This window comes from Pezoporus occidentalis, unplaced genomic scaffold, assembly GCF_034315485.1.
Source record: "Pezoporus occidentalis ecotype Australia unplaced genomic scaffold, CSIRO_AGI_Poc_V1 ctg58, whole genome shotgun sequence".
NCBI lineage: Eukaryota > Metazoa > Chordata > Aves > Psittaciformes > Psittacidae > Pezoporus > Pezoporus occidentalis.
In genome coordinates this window covers 776,377-792,844 of record NW_026915921.1, presented here as the reverse complement: position 1 = coordinate 792,844, position 16,468 = coordinate 776,377, and the positions used below count along the sequence as shown (strand labels likewise).

At 41.1% G+C, this 16,468-nt stretch overlaps 2 protein-coding genes across 2 annotated transcripts in view; one reads left to right on the top strand and one right to left on the bottom strand.

Moving 5' to 3' along the window:
* Nucleotides 1-16,468, bottom strand: part of NSD2 (nuclear receptor binding SET domain protein 2) — a 101,507-nt gene that overhangs the window by 75,683 nt on the left and 9,356 nt on the right. The gene's annotated exons all lie outside the window — the stretch shown is intronic.
* Nucleotides 4,722-16,468, top strand: part of LETM1 (leucine zipper and EF-hand containing transmembrane protein 1) — a 50,356-nt gene continuing 38,609 nt past the window's right edge. The window contains exon 1 of the mRNA XM_062638647.1: nt 4,722-4,823. Within this exon, the coding sequence (XP_062494631.1) occupies nt 4,763-4,823 (61 nt within the window). The 5' untranslated portion in view covers nt 4,722-4,762. The remainder of the gene's footprint in view (nt 4,824-16,468) is intronic.

Genomic DNA, 16,468 nt, shown 5'->3' with positions numbered 1-16,468 from the left:
GGGCCGCCCTGACAGCACCGCAATGGTGGCGGGGAGGGAGCGGGGCCGCCCTGACAGGAGGAGAGGGGTGGAAGAGGAGGGTGGGCCGGGTGCCAGGGGAGGGAAGGCCGCGGCGTGAGGTGGGGTTGAAGGCGGGAGCTGTGTGGGGCCCGGCCCGCCGCCGCCGCGGCGTCCCCAGGTGGGCGAGAGCGCGTCGAGGGCCCGCTGGCCCCGCTGAGGTGGTGGAAAGCACTTGTTTGGTCTGTAGGGCCAGGTGAGTGAGCATCGCGCTGTACTGGGCACTGGTGGGGCTGCGTGTCGAATACTGTGTTCAGTTCTGGGCCCCTCACTGCAAGAGAGACATTGAGGTGCCGGAGCAGGGCTAGAGAAGAGCAATAGAGCTGGTGAAGAGTCTGGAGCACAAGTGTGATGGGGAACGGCTGGGGGAACTGGGGGTGTTTATAGTCTGGAAGAAGAGAAGGCTCAGGGGGGATCTTAATCACTTTCTGCAACTATATCTGACTGGAGGCTGTAGTGAGGTGGGGTCGGTTTCTTCTCCCAAGTAATAAGTGGTAAGAGAAGAGATAAGGGCCTCAAGCTGCACCAGTGAAGGTTTAGATTGGATATTAGAATTACAGAGAGGGTGCTCAGGCATTGAAACAAGCTGCTAAGTGCAGTGGTGAATCACCGGCCCTGGAAGTGTTCAAACACCATGTGGATGAGGCCGTCAGTGACATGGTTTAGTGATGGTCTTGGCAGTCCTGATGGTTGGATTTGATGGTCTTAAATATCTTTTCCAGCCTACTAGGTTCTATGATTCTATTTTAAAAGTACTTTTTAAATACATATTGCTATGTATCCCTCCTCACCCGCTGGCCTCAGTGACTGTACATGTGAGCTCGCTGAACATCCTGATTTAAGCCAAATGTTTTGAGTTTCCCCACAACTGCACACAATTTTGAGGCTGTTGGATAGTTGTAAGAACCCAAGTGTGCCTGGCTGTGAATTACCCGTGCTGTCTCTCTGGAAGTATGGCCTGGTTTAGAGGTTGTTTTTTTTCCTTGCATCAATATACATACATGTGCTTGCAATTTGCCAATTGAAAGCATAGCTATTTTGGGGGATTTTTTTTAGGCCAAATCGTTAAATACCTGTCATGTTACGACAGGAACAAATATTCTCATGAACTGTTGCACCAGATAACGTAAAGCAGGTCACAACCGTTTGGATGGTTTGATCAAGGGCTTGTGGAGCTCTGGGAACCTGTTTTCTGTGTAAGGTAGAGAATGCAGCTCTTTGGTGCTGTGAGAATGTGTTAACCTGGTAACTAAGGGCTTAACACAACCCCTGTGCAAGGTAAACTGATGACAATGGAGGAGGAAACACACCAGCATCAGCCTGCTGGATAGTGGTGAATTACACCATCTGTCACAGGCTCTTTTATTTATTTTTTTATGTAATCCTTAATTTGCTTTCATATGTTGAAGCTTGTCCATGTTTTACCCATGTATTTAATGGTGGATGCACCTTAGCATAGCAGTTAACAGTTGAGCGGTGCAAACTTAGTGTTAATTACTTAGTAATGAAAAACTTAATCATCGGCTGATTAAAACCTTAATCTCCAGGTGGCAGAGGGAAATCTCTCTGTAGTGATAAAGGTTCCTTAACTTGTTTTACAGCCTGTCTATAAAATAAAAAAAGAAGCACTATCTTTAAGGTGTTAGACCAACAAGATTTTGTTTCTGAATGTCAGTATTTACAGTGTTAAAGAAGTGCATCACATTTTAGAATAGTTACCTTGAATTAAGAGTCACAACATCTTGCAGCTTCCTTTCTAAAGTTGAGTTATATGCATTTACGGGGGGGGGGGGGGGGGGAGGTGTTTTCTAATTAAAACCAGAGACACCATTATCAATACAAATAATCGGAAGCATAAATATGTGAATCCTGTTGTTTTGCTACAATAAGGGCATGTATAGAATCATAGAATCACAGAATAATTAGGGTTGGAAAGGACCTTAAGACCATCAAGTTCCAACCCCCTGACATGGGCAGGGACACCTTAAGCTAAATCATATCACCCAAGACCTCATCCAACTTGGTCTTGAACACTGCCAGGGATGGAGCATTCACAACCTCCCTGGGCAACCCATTCCAGTGCCTCACCACCCTCACAGGAAAGAATTTCCTCCTTATAGCCAATCTAAACTTCCCCTGTTTAAGTTTTAACCCGTTACCCCTTGTCCTATCACTACAGTCTCTAATGAAGAGTTCCTCCACAGCATCCCTACAGGCCCCCTTCAGATACTGGAAGGCTGCTATGAGGTCTCCATGCAGCCTTCTCTTCTCCAGGCTGAACAGCCCCAACTTCCTCAGCCTCTCTTCACACGTGAGGTGCTCCAGTTCCCTGATCATCCTCGTAGCCCTTCTCTGGACTTGTTCCAACAGTTCCATGTCCTTTTTATGTTGAGGACACCAGAACTGCACACAATACTCCAGGTGAGGTCTCACAAGAGCAGAGTAGAGGGGCAGGATCACCTCCTTCGACCTGCTGGTCACGCTCCTTTTGATGCAACCCAGGATACGGTTGGCACGTGTACAGGTGTGCTTCCACAATTGAACAGTAATACCAATATATTAAAAGTACAAAGCATGACATATTTGCAGGGGTGCTTGCTATGTTGTCCCCCCTGTCCCTGCCATGTGTTGCCTCCCCAAAAAAACCCACCCCAACCTTGTATAAGAACCCAGGTTAGTCATCAATAACTGGCACGCTACAAATGTGTCATCTCCGTTCTCTTGGGAATGAATTCTGGGATCAGGCTCAGTGATGCAAATTCATCTCTGTGTGACTTATAAAAGAGAAACAGGTTTTTATTCTGTACTTATTACTAATGCACAAGATCCCCTGGATGATGCAGTTCTCGTTTGCTTTCTTCCTGGTCAGTAGGCCGAAGTGTTAGTTGAGATTTAGGTGGAAAGACTTTGCCATCATGGTCAAGGTGGCAACACATCTTCCTTAGTCCTTTCAACTCCTATAGATCACTGGCCTTGTCTATGCTGCTAAGATTTGCAGCCACATAATTACCTCCTGATAGACCCACCATGTGAATTTCCAGGAAAGCTGATGCTGGGAGTTAACAGCTTTAACTGGAATAGCACCAGTTTCTACTCTCCATAGACACTGGTGCAAACTTCTCCAATGTCATGACTCTTTTAAACAGCAACTGCATGTGGGGGTTTCTTTCATTTAAAAAAGAACTGTCTGTTTTCTTGAGCTCATATCGTGATGATAAAAACCCCTCATTTTTTCCACTGCAGTACACAGAGGTCAATTCTTCAGTTCTTCTGAACTTCTGAGATCCAAAAAGTTTTAACTTCCAATGGTATAAGTAAACAGGCAGTACAGAATGAGCTTGTGCTGACAAATAACAGGCAGACTGCATTACACATGAGTGATGGCTCCAAAAGAGTTGAAGTACATGTCCTCTAATCTTTCTAGGAGCTGCAAATTTCCAGGCTGAACCTCTAGGAGGCTTTATTCTCTTTCATTTAGCCAGTATTTTTTTAACAGTTTGATGTTTCTTGGGTAGCCAAAACAGGTCATTGAAACCAGAAGATGTACAGCTACATCAGAGAACAGTATTCATTTATTAATGATGCCTGTTTCATTTGGCATCTAAACTTTTATTGCTCCTTACTTTCAACTTTTATGGACATACTGTGTTAAGAAATAGTATCAAGGTCAATATCCTGCCTGTTCAACTCAATAAAGGAATTTAAATAAATGCAGTGGCTGCATATCGTTCTAGACATATTTAAATATTTTAGAGACTATCAATTGGTTACTAGGTCAAAATTTAAACACTTCCAAGATCATTTATTCTGCATTAATGGTAGTCAGTGCCCCTGACTTCAGGCAGATGTTGGGGGATGCTGAAATTCTGAAGCTGAAGGAAGATTTCATTGCCGTAACAAGGACAGACAGTGCCTGAGAGGCAAAGGCCTACATGGCCGTTGCTGTCGTTTCACTGCATTAGGCAGAGCTCGGAAGCTAATTCTACGTGTGTGGCGCTGCTCCATGCAGCAGTGTAGAGCTCTCTCCCCTGAGAGTTCCGTCAGCCCTGTTCACAAGGGGATGGGGCACATTTTGGGGTACTTCTTGCTATTAGAAATAATGGAGATTAGCAGTCCTCGTACTAAAGCTTTGTCTTTCTCCTAGCAAAGGCCAACTGTAGAGCACATTTAATCTCATTGTAGGTCTCTGTGGCAGGAGCTTCATGTTTATATTTCTCTCCTGTATGGATCCTAAGGATTGATTGCTTTCTGAATTCCTTTCTTGTATCCCTTTTTATTTTGTTTCAGGATTTTACATAAACGTCTGTTTCGTAAATATTTTCCTGAATGCAGATCATCTTGGTGGCAATGTAAACAGAACTACAAGTAGAGTTAAACTGAAGCCACGTGAGTGCAGTGATGAGTTAGATATTCCCAAGTTAGTTAGTACAGCAGCACAGCATGTTTACAGTGTTTATTGCACTACAGGTGTTTAATTAGATAAGGACTGTACTAGCCCATATAGAATCTACAGATGTAGGTTTTTCTTGTTTCACAGATTTTTTCACCTATAAGGGCTAAACACTGAAGATGTAGTTCTACTTCAAAATGTGAATGCACTGGAAAAATTAATGCTGCTCATTGTATTGTTTGGTTGTAGCAATGCCAGAGAGATCTTCCCAGTGGTCCCTCCTGTCACCATTACTCTCTCCAATGCTGTCATCTGATGACCCACCACCTGAGCGCTGATTTTGGCCAGCAGTCCGTGTTCTTCCTTTGGATTAACAGTAAATGTTGCTTTCAACCTGCCTGAACCCCATCTGAACCTATCCTTAACTATATAAGTCACGGATCCTTCAGCATGTCAGTCCATGTGTCATCATGACTGTTCAGAAAAAGCCTCACTAACAGGTATGTGTTTTGTCTTTGGCCATGCAACATCCTGCATGCTGTTTAATATGAAGACAGCGAACTGTTGATTTAGAATTAAGAGTGAATGAAGTATAAAACTTAAATCAGCATTTCAAAATATATTAAATATAGCATAGTCATCATAAAATTATAGTACTAAATGTGTTCTTGAGAACTGACACATACATTTGCTAATTAATTTAAATCAAATTTCACTGCAAATGGTTATTTAAAAAAAATCAGCATTATGTATTAAAGTTGTTTTTACTTTTAAATTAGCTTGAAAAGGAAAAGTTGAGGCTTGTCAGGCTTTTTGTGTGTTTTGTGTCATCCCATGGAAAAACAGAGTATTTTTTTAATTGAATGTCGATTCTTTGGGAAAGGAAAATTATCTGCTTAGAAAATTTCAAACCGAATTAGTCTCTGTCCAAATAAGACATCCTAAATGCAACTACAGCTTACAGCTTGAATACTGTTCTGAGTAAGAAATGGTAAACTTGAAAATATACAGTTAAATATGAATCTTTTTCATACTATGAGTTACACACTGGTCTGTTTACCAGATATATTTTCCATTAGGAAAAGAACGGAGTAAATACCACTTTTCTTACAAATACCTAGTTCTGTTTGCATCATTTGTACTGAGCAGAAGGAAGAAGTGTCATTGAGGGAGCAAAGGATGAGGAAAGTCAAAGACATGAGAGAATGGCATACATCTTCAGGGGAAGGCAGAGGCCAGGAGAAAGAAAAACTAAGGAGCACGTCCCTGCTGTTTTCCAGTGTTGAAATGATAAAAACCAGCTGTATACCAACTCTGAGCAGTTAACATGCTCCAGCCTGGTACAAGTAACTTAAGCGTAGTAATAAATTTATCTATAGAAGCTGTATGTCTCTAATTATCTTTGACATCAGTATGACTTAATTTAAACATTGCTGACATTCAGAATAAAATAAATCTAATCTATGTAGAAACACACAGCTTGAGGATTCAAAACACATTAACTCTTCTATCTATTGATAGCACAGTATGTTGCTGTGTTTATAAACATAAACTTAATCTGATTTAGAAGTATAAATACTGAAATACATTCATAATCAGAATTAATGTTTAGCACTGCAAAGCAAAACTAGTTTTCTTGCAATATGTTTGGTATGCATTTCTAGATCTGAGCTTGTTGAGGATAAAGCGTAACTCTAACTCAGCTTTTGAGGAGCTGGAATGTAGGTCTGAATGTTAATTCTGCTGCATTTCAAATTACTGACTTATGTTTAATCTTCACGCCAGTACTGTTCAGTGATAAATACAATGTGGTAAGTTATACAGCAATGGAAGTCTTGAGGGGGTTGTTTTTTTCATTTTGGCAGAGAAGTGACTATTGATATTTCCACTCTATGGCAGTGCCAAAGAATAAAGTTTGTTCAGGGTTGAATAGGCCAGATAGATAATGCTACTTCTGTTTTCAGCAGATGCTAATCCAGTGTTTTATTTTGCACATATATTAATCTTTGCTGCCTCAGTACAGAATGGTGAGGGGAACTATGCCGGTCCTAAAGGTTAATTTCATTCTTTTTTAAGGCATGCCATTATTCTGTTAACAGTAATTGCTCTTTTTTGAATGATTAATTTGATCATATGAACTGTTTCTAATTATGTTGGTGGCTGGCAATTTCCTGTACTGAGAAATCGTAGCGGTGATCATATCCCATTTACTCAATATATATGCCCTGAGAAAAATGCTCATTGACAGATGTTTTCAGAAATACTCACTGAGTTTTAGAACTGTCTGGAGGCTTTCTATAAGATGCCTTGCATTTGTTTTATATTGGTGTTGAGTACATGCAAATGTACTTGACAAATGAGGGCTAGTACAACTGGATTTGAGGTACAGGATGGGCAGGTTTGCAAATGCAGGCCCTAACTGCTAAATTATCACCTGTGCTGCTTTTGCTGTGAAAACTGGAAGGAGTAGGACGTGTTTCTTGCACATTTTACCATGTTCTTACACTCTTCTTGAGCTTGCTATGCTCACTCCTCTAAGCTATATTTGTTCACATCAGTTACTGATGTAAGCCAGAGCTTACACTTTGCAAATTGGTGCAGGCATTTTATAAGACACTCCTGCTTGGTGAGCAAGCCTTACCAGCGAGGGAAAGGCAGCTGCTGAGCTGCCTGCAGGAGTTATACTGCGGCTCACTGTCAGCAGCTCAACCTTATAAGCAAGAGTGATCCCACTGTGGCAGTTCTGGTTCCAGTGCCAAATCTGCATCCAGTTTACGCACAGCAGAAAACCATTGGACTGTCTCAGCTGCATTTACAGCATCTGAACCAAACTGTGATTCAAATGAAGACAGTGCTCAGCAGAGGTGTTGGGTTTGACCAGTGCGTAGGAGAGAGCCTACATGAAGGTTCACCCACTCTATGTTGTCTCACACTGAAGCTGGGCATAGTTTTAGTGCCATTTTGCTAATAACACCAATGTTCATATGGACACAAGCCACCATGTGTTGGACACACTTGCTTTTGCAACTGCTACAGCAAGTGGGCATGCAGTATTTGCTAAAAGGCTGAGGTTACATCCATCTTCTGGGTGTGAGCTGGTTCGTCAGGGCAGGAATAAACTGTTTGCCTTAATCCAAAGTAAGAGATTAGCACTTAAATGGCACTCAGAATTCAGGAGTTTAATCTGTGATTCAAAGCCCCAACTTTTGTCTCGCACCCAGAAGCCCTTTATTGAGGGTTCGAAGAGGTACTTTTGCCTTTGACTAGAAGTACACCACTCACAGCATGCAGCTCACCTAAAATACTTGGAACCTGAAACTGAGCATTCTCTTTGGTGATCATAGAATCATTCAGGTTTGAAAAGACCTTTAAGATCTGCCAGAGAGTCCTTCAAAGTGCACCTACATTCTTTGCTACAGTGCACCATCTTAAATGCACGTTCTACATGTGTTCCTTATATCATGTACACTTGTAAAACTGTGACGTTTGACTTATATTTGGAGTCACTCTGGCAAATATATGTACATAACATTATGTATGTGAGTTGCCCCTTTCCAGCCCTATGATCCTGTCTGTTTTAATGCAGCTGTAATTCCCCAGTGCCTGCGGGGAGTTTGGCCTAGCCCACTCTAGAACTGCAGGAATGAATAGCTGCAAGCCATTTTGTGTGCCCCCTGATTTGCCTGCAACCTGTCCCCAGGGATTTTGCAGACAGCCTGTAGGCCTGGTATGGACATGTCCCTCACGATACATTGAAGAACTTAATGAGACTTCCACTGGCTGGTTAAAATTTGCCCTGTGATCCCTGCTCCCTACACACACATATTGCCCTTCCCGATTACTGCTGCCACCTCTGAGGCTGGGACATATGATCTGTTTGTGAATCAGCTTGGGCACTGCTGCAGTTCTCAGCCTGGCACGCAAAGGTAAACTAACTCTCTCCATGAATGGATCACAAACTCTTGCTTCAGAGTTCTGGGCCAGAGAGCTTCTGCTGCCCAGCTACAATCCACTGCTGCATGGCTGTCTGCATTCATCTGCCTGATGCCATCCTAAAGTGTAATAAATTAGGAGGTATGTCCTCAGATTTACCAGTTTGCTTGACTGTACAGATAGCAAACAGAAATCTGAAGGATGCTTTGGAAATGCTTTTTCCAGTGCAACATAAACACAGTGACTGTGGATATGCCCATGCTGGGCCAGTGGCTGGGCCTAGCTGATGCAGGCAAGAACATAAAGTCGTCATCGATTCAGTGGAAAACATTTACCTAAGAGTAGTGTTTGAGCAACTCAGGTCTCTGACCAGAATTCCAATATACATTTTAAAATATCCTGTGGCTTCTGAAAATGAATTCCTAGGTCAGCTTAAATAATCTGTTATCCTACTTTTTCATTTCCTTTTCATGGCATTTCAGCAAATTAACTGTATGTTAAATCTTAAATCAAATCTTTACAATTATTTATGACCCAGCTATACTTGCCTTTAAAAACTCTCAAGGGCAGCAACTTAAAAGTCTTACATGTTTGTATGGCACCAGTACAGGAGCCCTCAGCATGTAGGGGTCCTGTAAGCAATAGTGAAATATATTAAACTATGGTGTCTTCTGAAGGTGAGAATTATGTTTTTTGCAAGCTTTTTACACACCCATGAGTATGTGTGAGGAAGATGAGTACTCTGGAGTTTAAAAGTTGAATGCCTTTTGAACTGTAACTGTCCCATCTCAGTATGATTCTTAGAAAATCTCCTGTCCAAGCTCTTTGGATTTATGTAGGCCCTGTGGAGTTCACTGGTGGGTTTATTTGGCAGGTGGGCCTTATTAACCTGCCAGCAAGGGACTATTTGACCTGCTTAGGTTTGTAGAGGTTGTAAATAAAGATTCTGTCAGGGAAGAGAGATTCTCTTGTGCTTCAGACTATTTATATCTCTTATAACTGTGGCTGTTAAAGCTTATAAAGAAACAGAAGGACTGGGATGTGCCACAGAAAGCCCCGAGGGAGTCTTACGTGTTGTATTTGGATTGCTGTGTTAATATCCCAAAATAAACACAGTATGCCAGAAAGTGGGGAGTACTTTTATTGTAATTATTATTAACTCAAAGACCTAAATTATTGGTTATTGAATGGAGTATGGCTGAGCTTGGCTGCAGAGGACAATAAAATCACTTCTTAATTTAACACTAGTAGCTATTGGCAATCGATGGGAGCTAGACATTTACATTTAATCAGCTTCATTTTCCTCTTCTTCCTTTTTTTTCCCCCCCATTGTTCTCAAATTCAATAATTACTGATATTAATATTTTTACAGCTCAGGTTAATAATGAATACAACAAGTTTACAATAAATTGTAATCATAATCAAACTGTGATAGACTCTTCATCAATGGAATTACCTTAATCAGGCAGAAATATTAGATTGAAAGGTATGTTGTATTTCAGAAGTCTTTCCTTCTGTCTACTCCAGGTCTGATGATAGGATCCTCTCTGACACTACAACATGTGATTTATAACAGGAGTATGTGAATCAATGGAATGACTTTGTATTATTTTATTTGTATTACTCATAATGTAAGAAAATGTTTTTCTCACTGAGAAGCCAAGAGTTTGGACTAGTTAAACAAAGGCAATAATTGTTGACAAAGGTTTCTTCTGCTTCAGCTGACCTTCTCAGGCACCCAAGTGCTGCTGCAAATCAAATGACTCTGGGTTCAGCATCTACCAGAGATGAGATTTTTGAGTCTGTGCTCCTTGTTCATTCATTTGAAAGTTAATTTTGCAGTATTTCTGCCTTCTGTCCTAAAAAGGCTCAATAAATGTTCTTTGACTGTCATGAGGTTAGGCTGATCTATACTCATGAATTCTACTGATATTTTAAAATATTGACAGTCACCAGTTTATACAGAAACTGATGAACTTAACAATTACAAACACAGGAGCTGCCAAAGTACTTCACTCAAGAGTTGCTGCCGTGGCCCAGGAGAACTTCACACTGGGGAAGGATAAGTAGGGTGTTACCATTGACATGCACCGAGTGGAGAAAGGCTTCCAAATTCTACTAGGCACCAAAAATTTACAGGTGGAAGCCACTCAGGAGAGATGCCAAGGCAGACAGTGCCCTTTCTTCTTTTGTTCCACCTCTTTTCCTCTTTTATAAGCTGGATCCCCTGGCTCCCAGCCCTGCTCTGATGTGGGACTGGCAAACTTCTGTGCACCTGCTCCAGAGGGATTAGCCACCAGTGACAGCTCTTATGCAGAATTTCCTCCACAGATGCTACTACCCTTCAACAAGTGAGTCAGAACCATTTGACCTGGAGCTTTTTATAGTTGTTGAGGGTGACGATAATCATCCTTATAGAGTCCAGTTCTTAATCTCTCCTTCTTAATGGTTTTCCATTGGTCAAAGAAGATACCATGGTGCTCTTCACTCCCATCCCTATCTGCTTTACCAGCATAGCAAAACACTGCTAAGCTTTTACCATCATCTGTCATTACACTGGGAAGTGAGTGCTGTCTGGTGGATGAGATACCAGGCTGAGCCGAGAATTGCCTCCGCTGATGAATTCACCATTGGGAAATCTAAGACTATATTACTTCCTCTGCTGTTTTGATTTTCCTATCGATAAATACAGTCATTTGAGATTTCAATAAACAGCTCATGCTGAAATTCAGGCATGCCAGGATTGCTTTGCAGAACGGGGCTTTACGTTAAGTTTTCCAGTCCAAAGACTCAAATATTGTCTGTATTGTATTCATATATGATGATATGCACCATATACAGCTATGGTGCTAATTGATTATAAAAATAATACACAGGTTTTTTTCCTCTTTTGTCCACTGCTTTCAGGCCTTTATGTCATTCTAGTAGGAGACAGGTTTTGATATAAATAATTTATTTTATTACTCGGGTTTTATTACTGTTGAAAACTGTGCCCATAGAGCTGAGGGAATAAATGTCCTAAAATTGATTCCACCCAAGTCCTTTTTTTTTTTTTTTTTCATTTTCTCTTTTCTCTCCCTCCCCCCACATTTGTAGATTTCTTATCTACAAATACATAAAATGAATCAGGCACTTCCTGCTATCCCTAAGCGCAAATTCAGTTCGTGGTATATGCACTCTAACGTATTCACAGGAAGGAAGGAATAATCTCTCTGAGGCCATGGTGCTTTTACAGTGGCTGCAGTAGCTGTAGCTCAGACTGTCAACGAGTGAAAAATACTGGAGGAATTGTGTAATGTTTGATCTTTGGGAGTAATAACGAACAGGTCCATTCATAGGTGAGAATAATGTGCTTGGACTAACATTGTGCAATACAGTGAGGCAGGTGAATATTCCTGCATAGAGGAGACTACCGTCTGCTAGGATTAAACAAAGTATTCATACCAGCCACAAAATGCACTGACTGAAAAGCTTTTTTTCCTACAATAAACCCTTCCATTTTTTGCCCAGGATAAAGTAAGATTGATCAGACACCACTTGTAAAAGGTGGATAGTGTGAGGAAGATGCTGAGTACTCTAGACAGGAAGGATTTGCAAGAGAAGGGTGGTAAGATGAAGGTTTGTCCAAAATAGGACTAGGAAGTGGCTGGGAACTGTGACCTGAGTGTGCAGGAGGAAAGGAGGCAAACATTCATTTCACCCAACACTAAGAAAAGAAAAAGGCTCAGGTTGGGGGCAGGTTTCTGTTTCTTCATCCACTTAAAATTAGATAACCTGTTCATTTTAATTATGGAATGTATTAACTGTGTTCATTGGGCTTTTAATGTATATTTATCAACCAGTTCGTTGTGAGTAGTTTGGATCTGTCCTTTGTTCTAATTGCTCTCTTTACCTCACCAAAAAAATACAGGAAGTGAGAACCACTTTTCAATTCAGATTCTACTTGATTTAGATCCAGGTACTTTGCCTTAAAGGTATCAGCTATTATTTTTAAGCAGCACACCGTACAGCTGCTCTAGCTTTCACCTCCTAGCAGTCAGAGACAGGTCTAACATACCCTCATGCCACTGATAAAGGTTCTCCTGGCCCCCGTGGCAAGCAGATATTAGGACAGACTAGCACGGAACAGGTATAGCACTGGTGTGGGAGGAAGACAGAGCTGCCTGGTAAAGCAGCCTTTTGTGTAGCGTATCAGGCTCAAGCTCTGGCCCTGTTTTGCTATAAATTAGCTGTTTTAATAAACATTCCCTGCAACTTCCAGTAAACAGTTCATGCTTTAACTTATTAGCATTCTCTTATCTTTGCTATACAAATATACATATAATCAAGAGAGATTTCCGAGTGATGTAGGGGATTTGTAAAAACATCCACATCATGTTTTTCCACTTGCTTTCAGCCCTGTTCTTGGATTTGCTGGCTGAGACAATGTTTGGAGTTAAGTCACATGATCAATCTGCATTTTCTTCCTGAGCTGTTGCACCACTCTTTTTCATGCTAGGTATTCGGTTGATCTATATATCTAAGCTCCTTCTTTTAAGGGTAATAAATCAGAATTATACAGTGTTTAGAATTTCAGGCAGAAAGATTATGTCAGAATTAGAACATTCCTGAGCGAAGGTCATATAAATCAATCCTTCAGTTATTCCATTTTCAGTTTCATTGTAATGAACAGTACCCTGCTTGCAGTGAGAAAGCTTATGGTGTTAGAATACTGATAAGATGATATTGCATTCAGAGTACATTTTCTGCTATTGGATGAAATCTGCAATGCAATATATGACATATATACAGGGGTCTGTATTTGGAAGCCTTGAAATTGTCAAATTATAACATTCTAAGGATGAGACTGGTTTGCAAAATCATTGAATCATCTTTATTGCAGAGACAATTTTAATGAACAAAGTAATAACAAAGGTCTTGTAGCAGAAATGTAAAAGAAAAACGTATCACTCTCAAAGCTATAATATTAAAGAAGTTAATGGTATACTGTTATGTATTCTTAACACTGGGGTGTAATTTTACCTGGGTAGTAATGCCTAACAATTAACATCACTTTTCATACTTAAAATACGTGACAACTGATGCTGCTCACAATAACATAATGTAGCTAAGTAGCCATTTTAATTGCCTTTGAATTTGTAACACTGAGAAGTGAGGAACTTGGAACTGGAATCAGACTCATGGGATTTGGTGTATGCTGCTGATTATTCAAGTTGTCTAAATTCTTTGATCATTCACATATACAACCTATAAATACTTCCTAATATATATATTGAACCTGTGCTTGCAGGACTGCATAAAGCAAATGTTACTCTTTGAACACACTCCTACTCACTTCACCCTGAGGAAACAGCTAAAGCATGTTTATTTATTTACTATACACAGCCCTCCACTGACATGCCAATATACCAGGGCCTGTATATTCCAGCCTATTTGCTTGCTTGTTTATTAACCTTTCACTGACTGCTCTTCCCACCAGCTTCCTCCTGGGTTAGGCATATTTGGTTACCACTGATTTGCATGTGGCTTACTCTAGTTTCTGTGCACCCCTGCTCTGCGCAGCAGCGCAGCTGGAGGCCACAGGGAGGAGGAGGAGGAGCTCTCCAGGGTTCTGCTCAACCTGAGGTGCAAGGATCGGGGGAGAAATTCCTCAAACCTGCCCTTCCATCCAGGCAGCTTGAATCACCTTGCAGAAATAAGGACATGCCCAAGTTAAAGATGGAAACAGAAATTCTGGTAACTCCCTACCTGCCTGCTTTTTGATGTTCTGAGTAATATGGAGCCTGCAGTCCTCCCCACATCATGTTTCTGAAGGGAGAGCAGACCAGTGGAGGTGGGAATAATGGTTGCACTGAAAGAGACAGTTGAAGAGGTGGCAGTTTCAAGAGCAGTGGTGAAGTTGTGAGCTCACCAGATGTGGGCCTGCAGCTGATGGATTTGGTTTCTGAGAATCCATTCAGGCATGATCTGATGGTGCTGGGAGTTGCAGAGTAGTCCTGAGGCAAAGTAGAGCACAGTTTATAAACAATTTTTTTAACATAGGTGACTTAAGCATTATCTTTCTGATTGTACTGGAAATGTAACAGAATCACCTTTCTACAAGCAGCTTTAGCTGGGTCATTTGAAAGAGTCAGCCTCTCCATGCTACCTGATAGAGTGACCTTGACTTGGGCTACAAAGTTGCGGAAAACATCTGCAGTTTTTACACTCACTGAGCCTGCTATTCTGGGGTCTGAGAACTGAGGGATGACAAACTTAAGAGAAAGCGCAAGAGCCACAAAGATGGAACATGAAACTACATGAAAACTAGAGGAACCAGAAGGACTGGGGGAAAGATAAAGGGGCACAGTAAGAAATGCACTGGGACACTATGTAGCTCTTTAGGAAACAATCACAGATGTTAAGCAGCTCATTAGGGAAGAACAAATCTCTCCAAACCGTAACACCAGACCTGGCCAACTGCAGTATGAATGCAAGCGTGGGTACACGAGCGTGGGCTATGTGTGCCTCTGCAGTGCGGAGGATGGAAGACAGGTTTGCCACAAGCACACACACACATCGGCTGGGACACAGCAATACAGAAGTAACCTTGGTGACAGAGGCACGACTGAAACACTCGGATTCATAGCTCCCAGCTCTGTGCTCAGACCACTAGACTATCTTCTGTGTTTATCACAGCGATGAAATACAACAGCCGCTGCTGCAGGCAGAGCAGGCTAATGGCAGCAACACTATGCTTGCCCTATTTCTCATGCTCTTTCCATAAGCATTCCTTTCTGACTATGACCAGAGACTGGATAAAGGGGCTCACAGGCCTTTGGTTTAGCCCAGTGCAGTCATTCTAGTTTCCGTTATGCCAGATGAAGCCCTCATCCAACATAAATAAAGAACAGGATGTGGCAGTGTAAGTTTCTTTGTTTACAGTGTCTTAATAAATTCTAGAACAAATGTACTCAATTTGGAAGCAAAAGAACATTTTCTTACTGTCAGCTCTACAAGCTGGTCTGGAAAGCTGATTGTCACTGGGTTCTTTTTGTCCTGTACATCAATGAAAGTAAAAGCTCTGGAGAAAAGATCTGTACATTTCTTCTCCAGTACCTTCTCCCTGCCTCCATATCCTGTCTCTGCGCCATCTGCAGTTCTTACCTTCAGCAGGTTTATGAAATGTCTCAGCTGAATAAAAATGTTATTACTGATATAGGAGCAGGATTGGAATTCATTTCATCTTTATTACAGTGAAATGAAATTAGTTACGTTGACATCTCTGTTATAAAGGGAGTAAAGGCTACAGAATTTTTTATCCATGTAAGTAAAATAACTGTTGCTAATCCTGCTATGCTATATAGGAACATTATTTTTGTGTGATGCTGTTTCACAAAACAATGTAGACATATGGACTGCGTACTTGTTAGTAGGGGCAGGATTTGCTCTGAACAAATAATCCATGATCACACTTTGTTTCAGTTAAATACCAGTTTGTCTTCATTTCATTCATTCTCCTTTTTGATACTGAAGTTTGCCATAACGAAGACTCTGTTGGGATTCTAATTAGTAACTTTTGAGGAACACCATTACACAGGGAATTGAGAAAAAGGTCAGTGCCTCGAGGAATCTGGAAAATACTTGGGCTGGAGCAAGATGTATTTCCTGTTGTTTTATTTAGGTAATTTAAAGTTTTAAGCAGAAAGATAACAGATAATGATTAATACGAAGCCTACTATCACCCCAGAAATGTATTATTATCAAAGCCTACCTAAAAATTTCTGTCAACCAGATGTGTCATTTTTCATTTGGACAATACTGGCTTGTTCATCTTGTTGTCTGAAATGCACTTAACCAGACAAAAAACTTAAGAGTAGGCAGAGAAAAGAAATACCTCTGAGAATCATCCCTAATATACTTCCATTAATCTCAACGGGGTAACAGCAGTAGGAACCAACCTATGTTCTCTGCAAAGGAGAGAACTGCAGTTCCATGGATAAAAGACATGGTCTTGTTAAAGCAATTTCTTATAGTATCTTGTCTCAACGTATTTGAGAGCACTATCTTTCTCAATTAATGTCAGCTCTGCTCTGGGAATATTCTTTG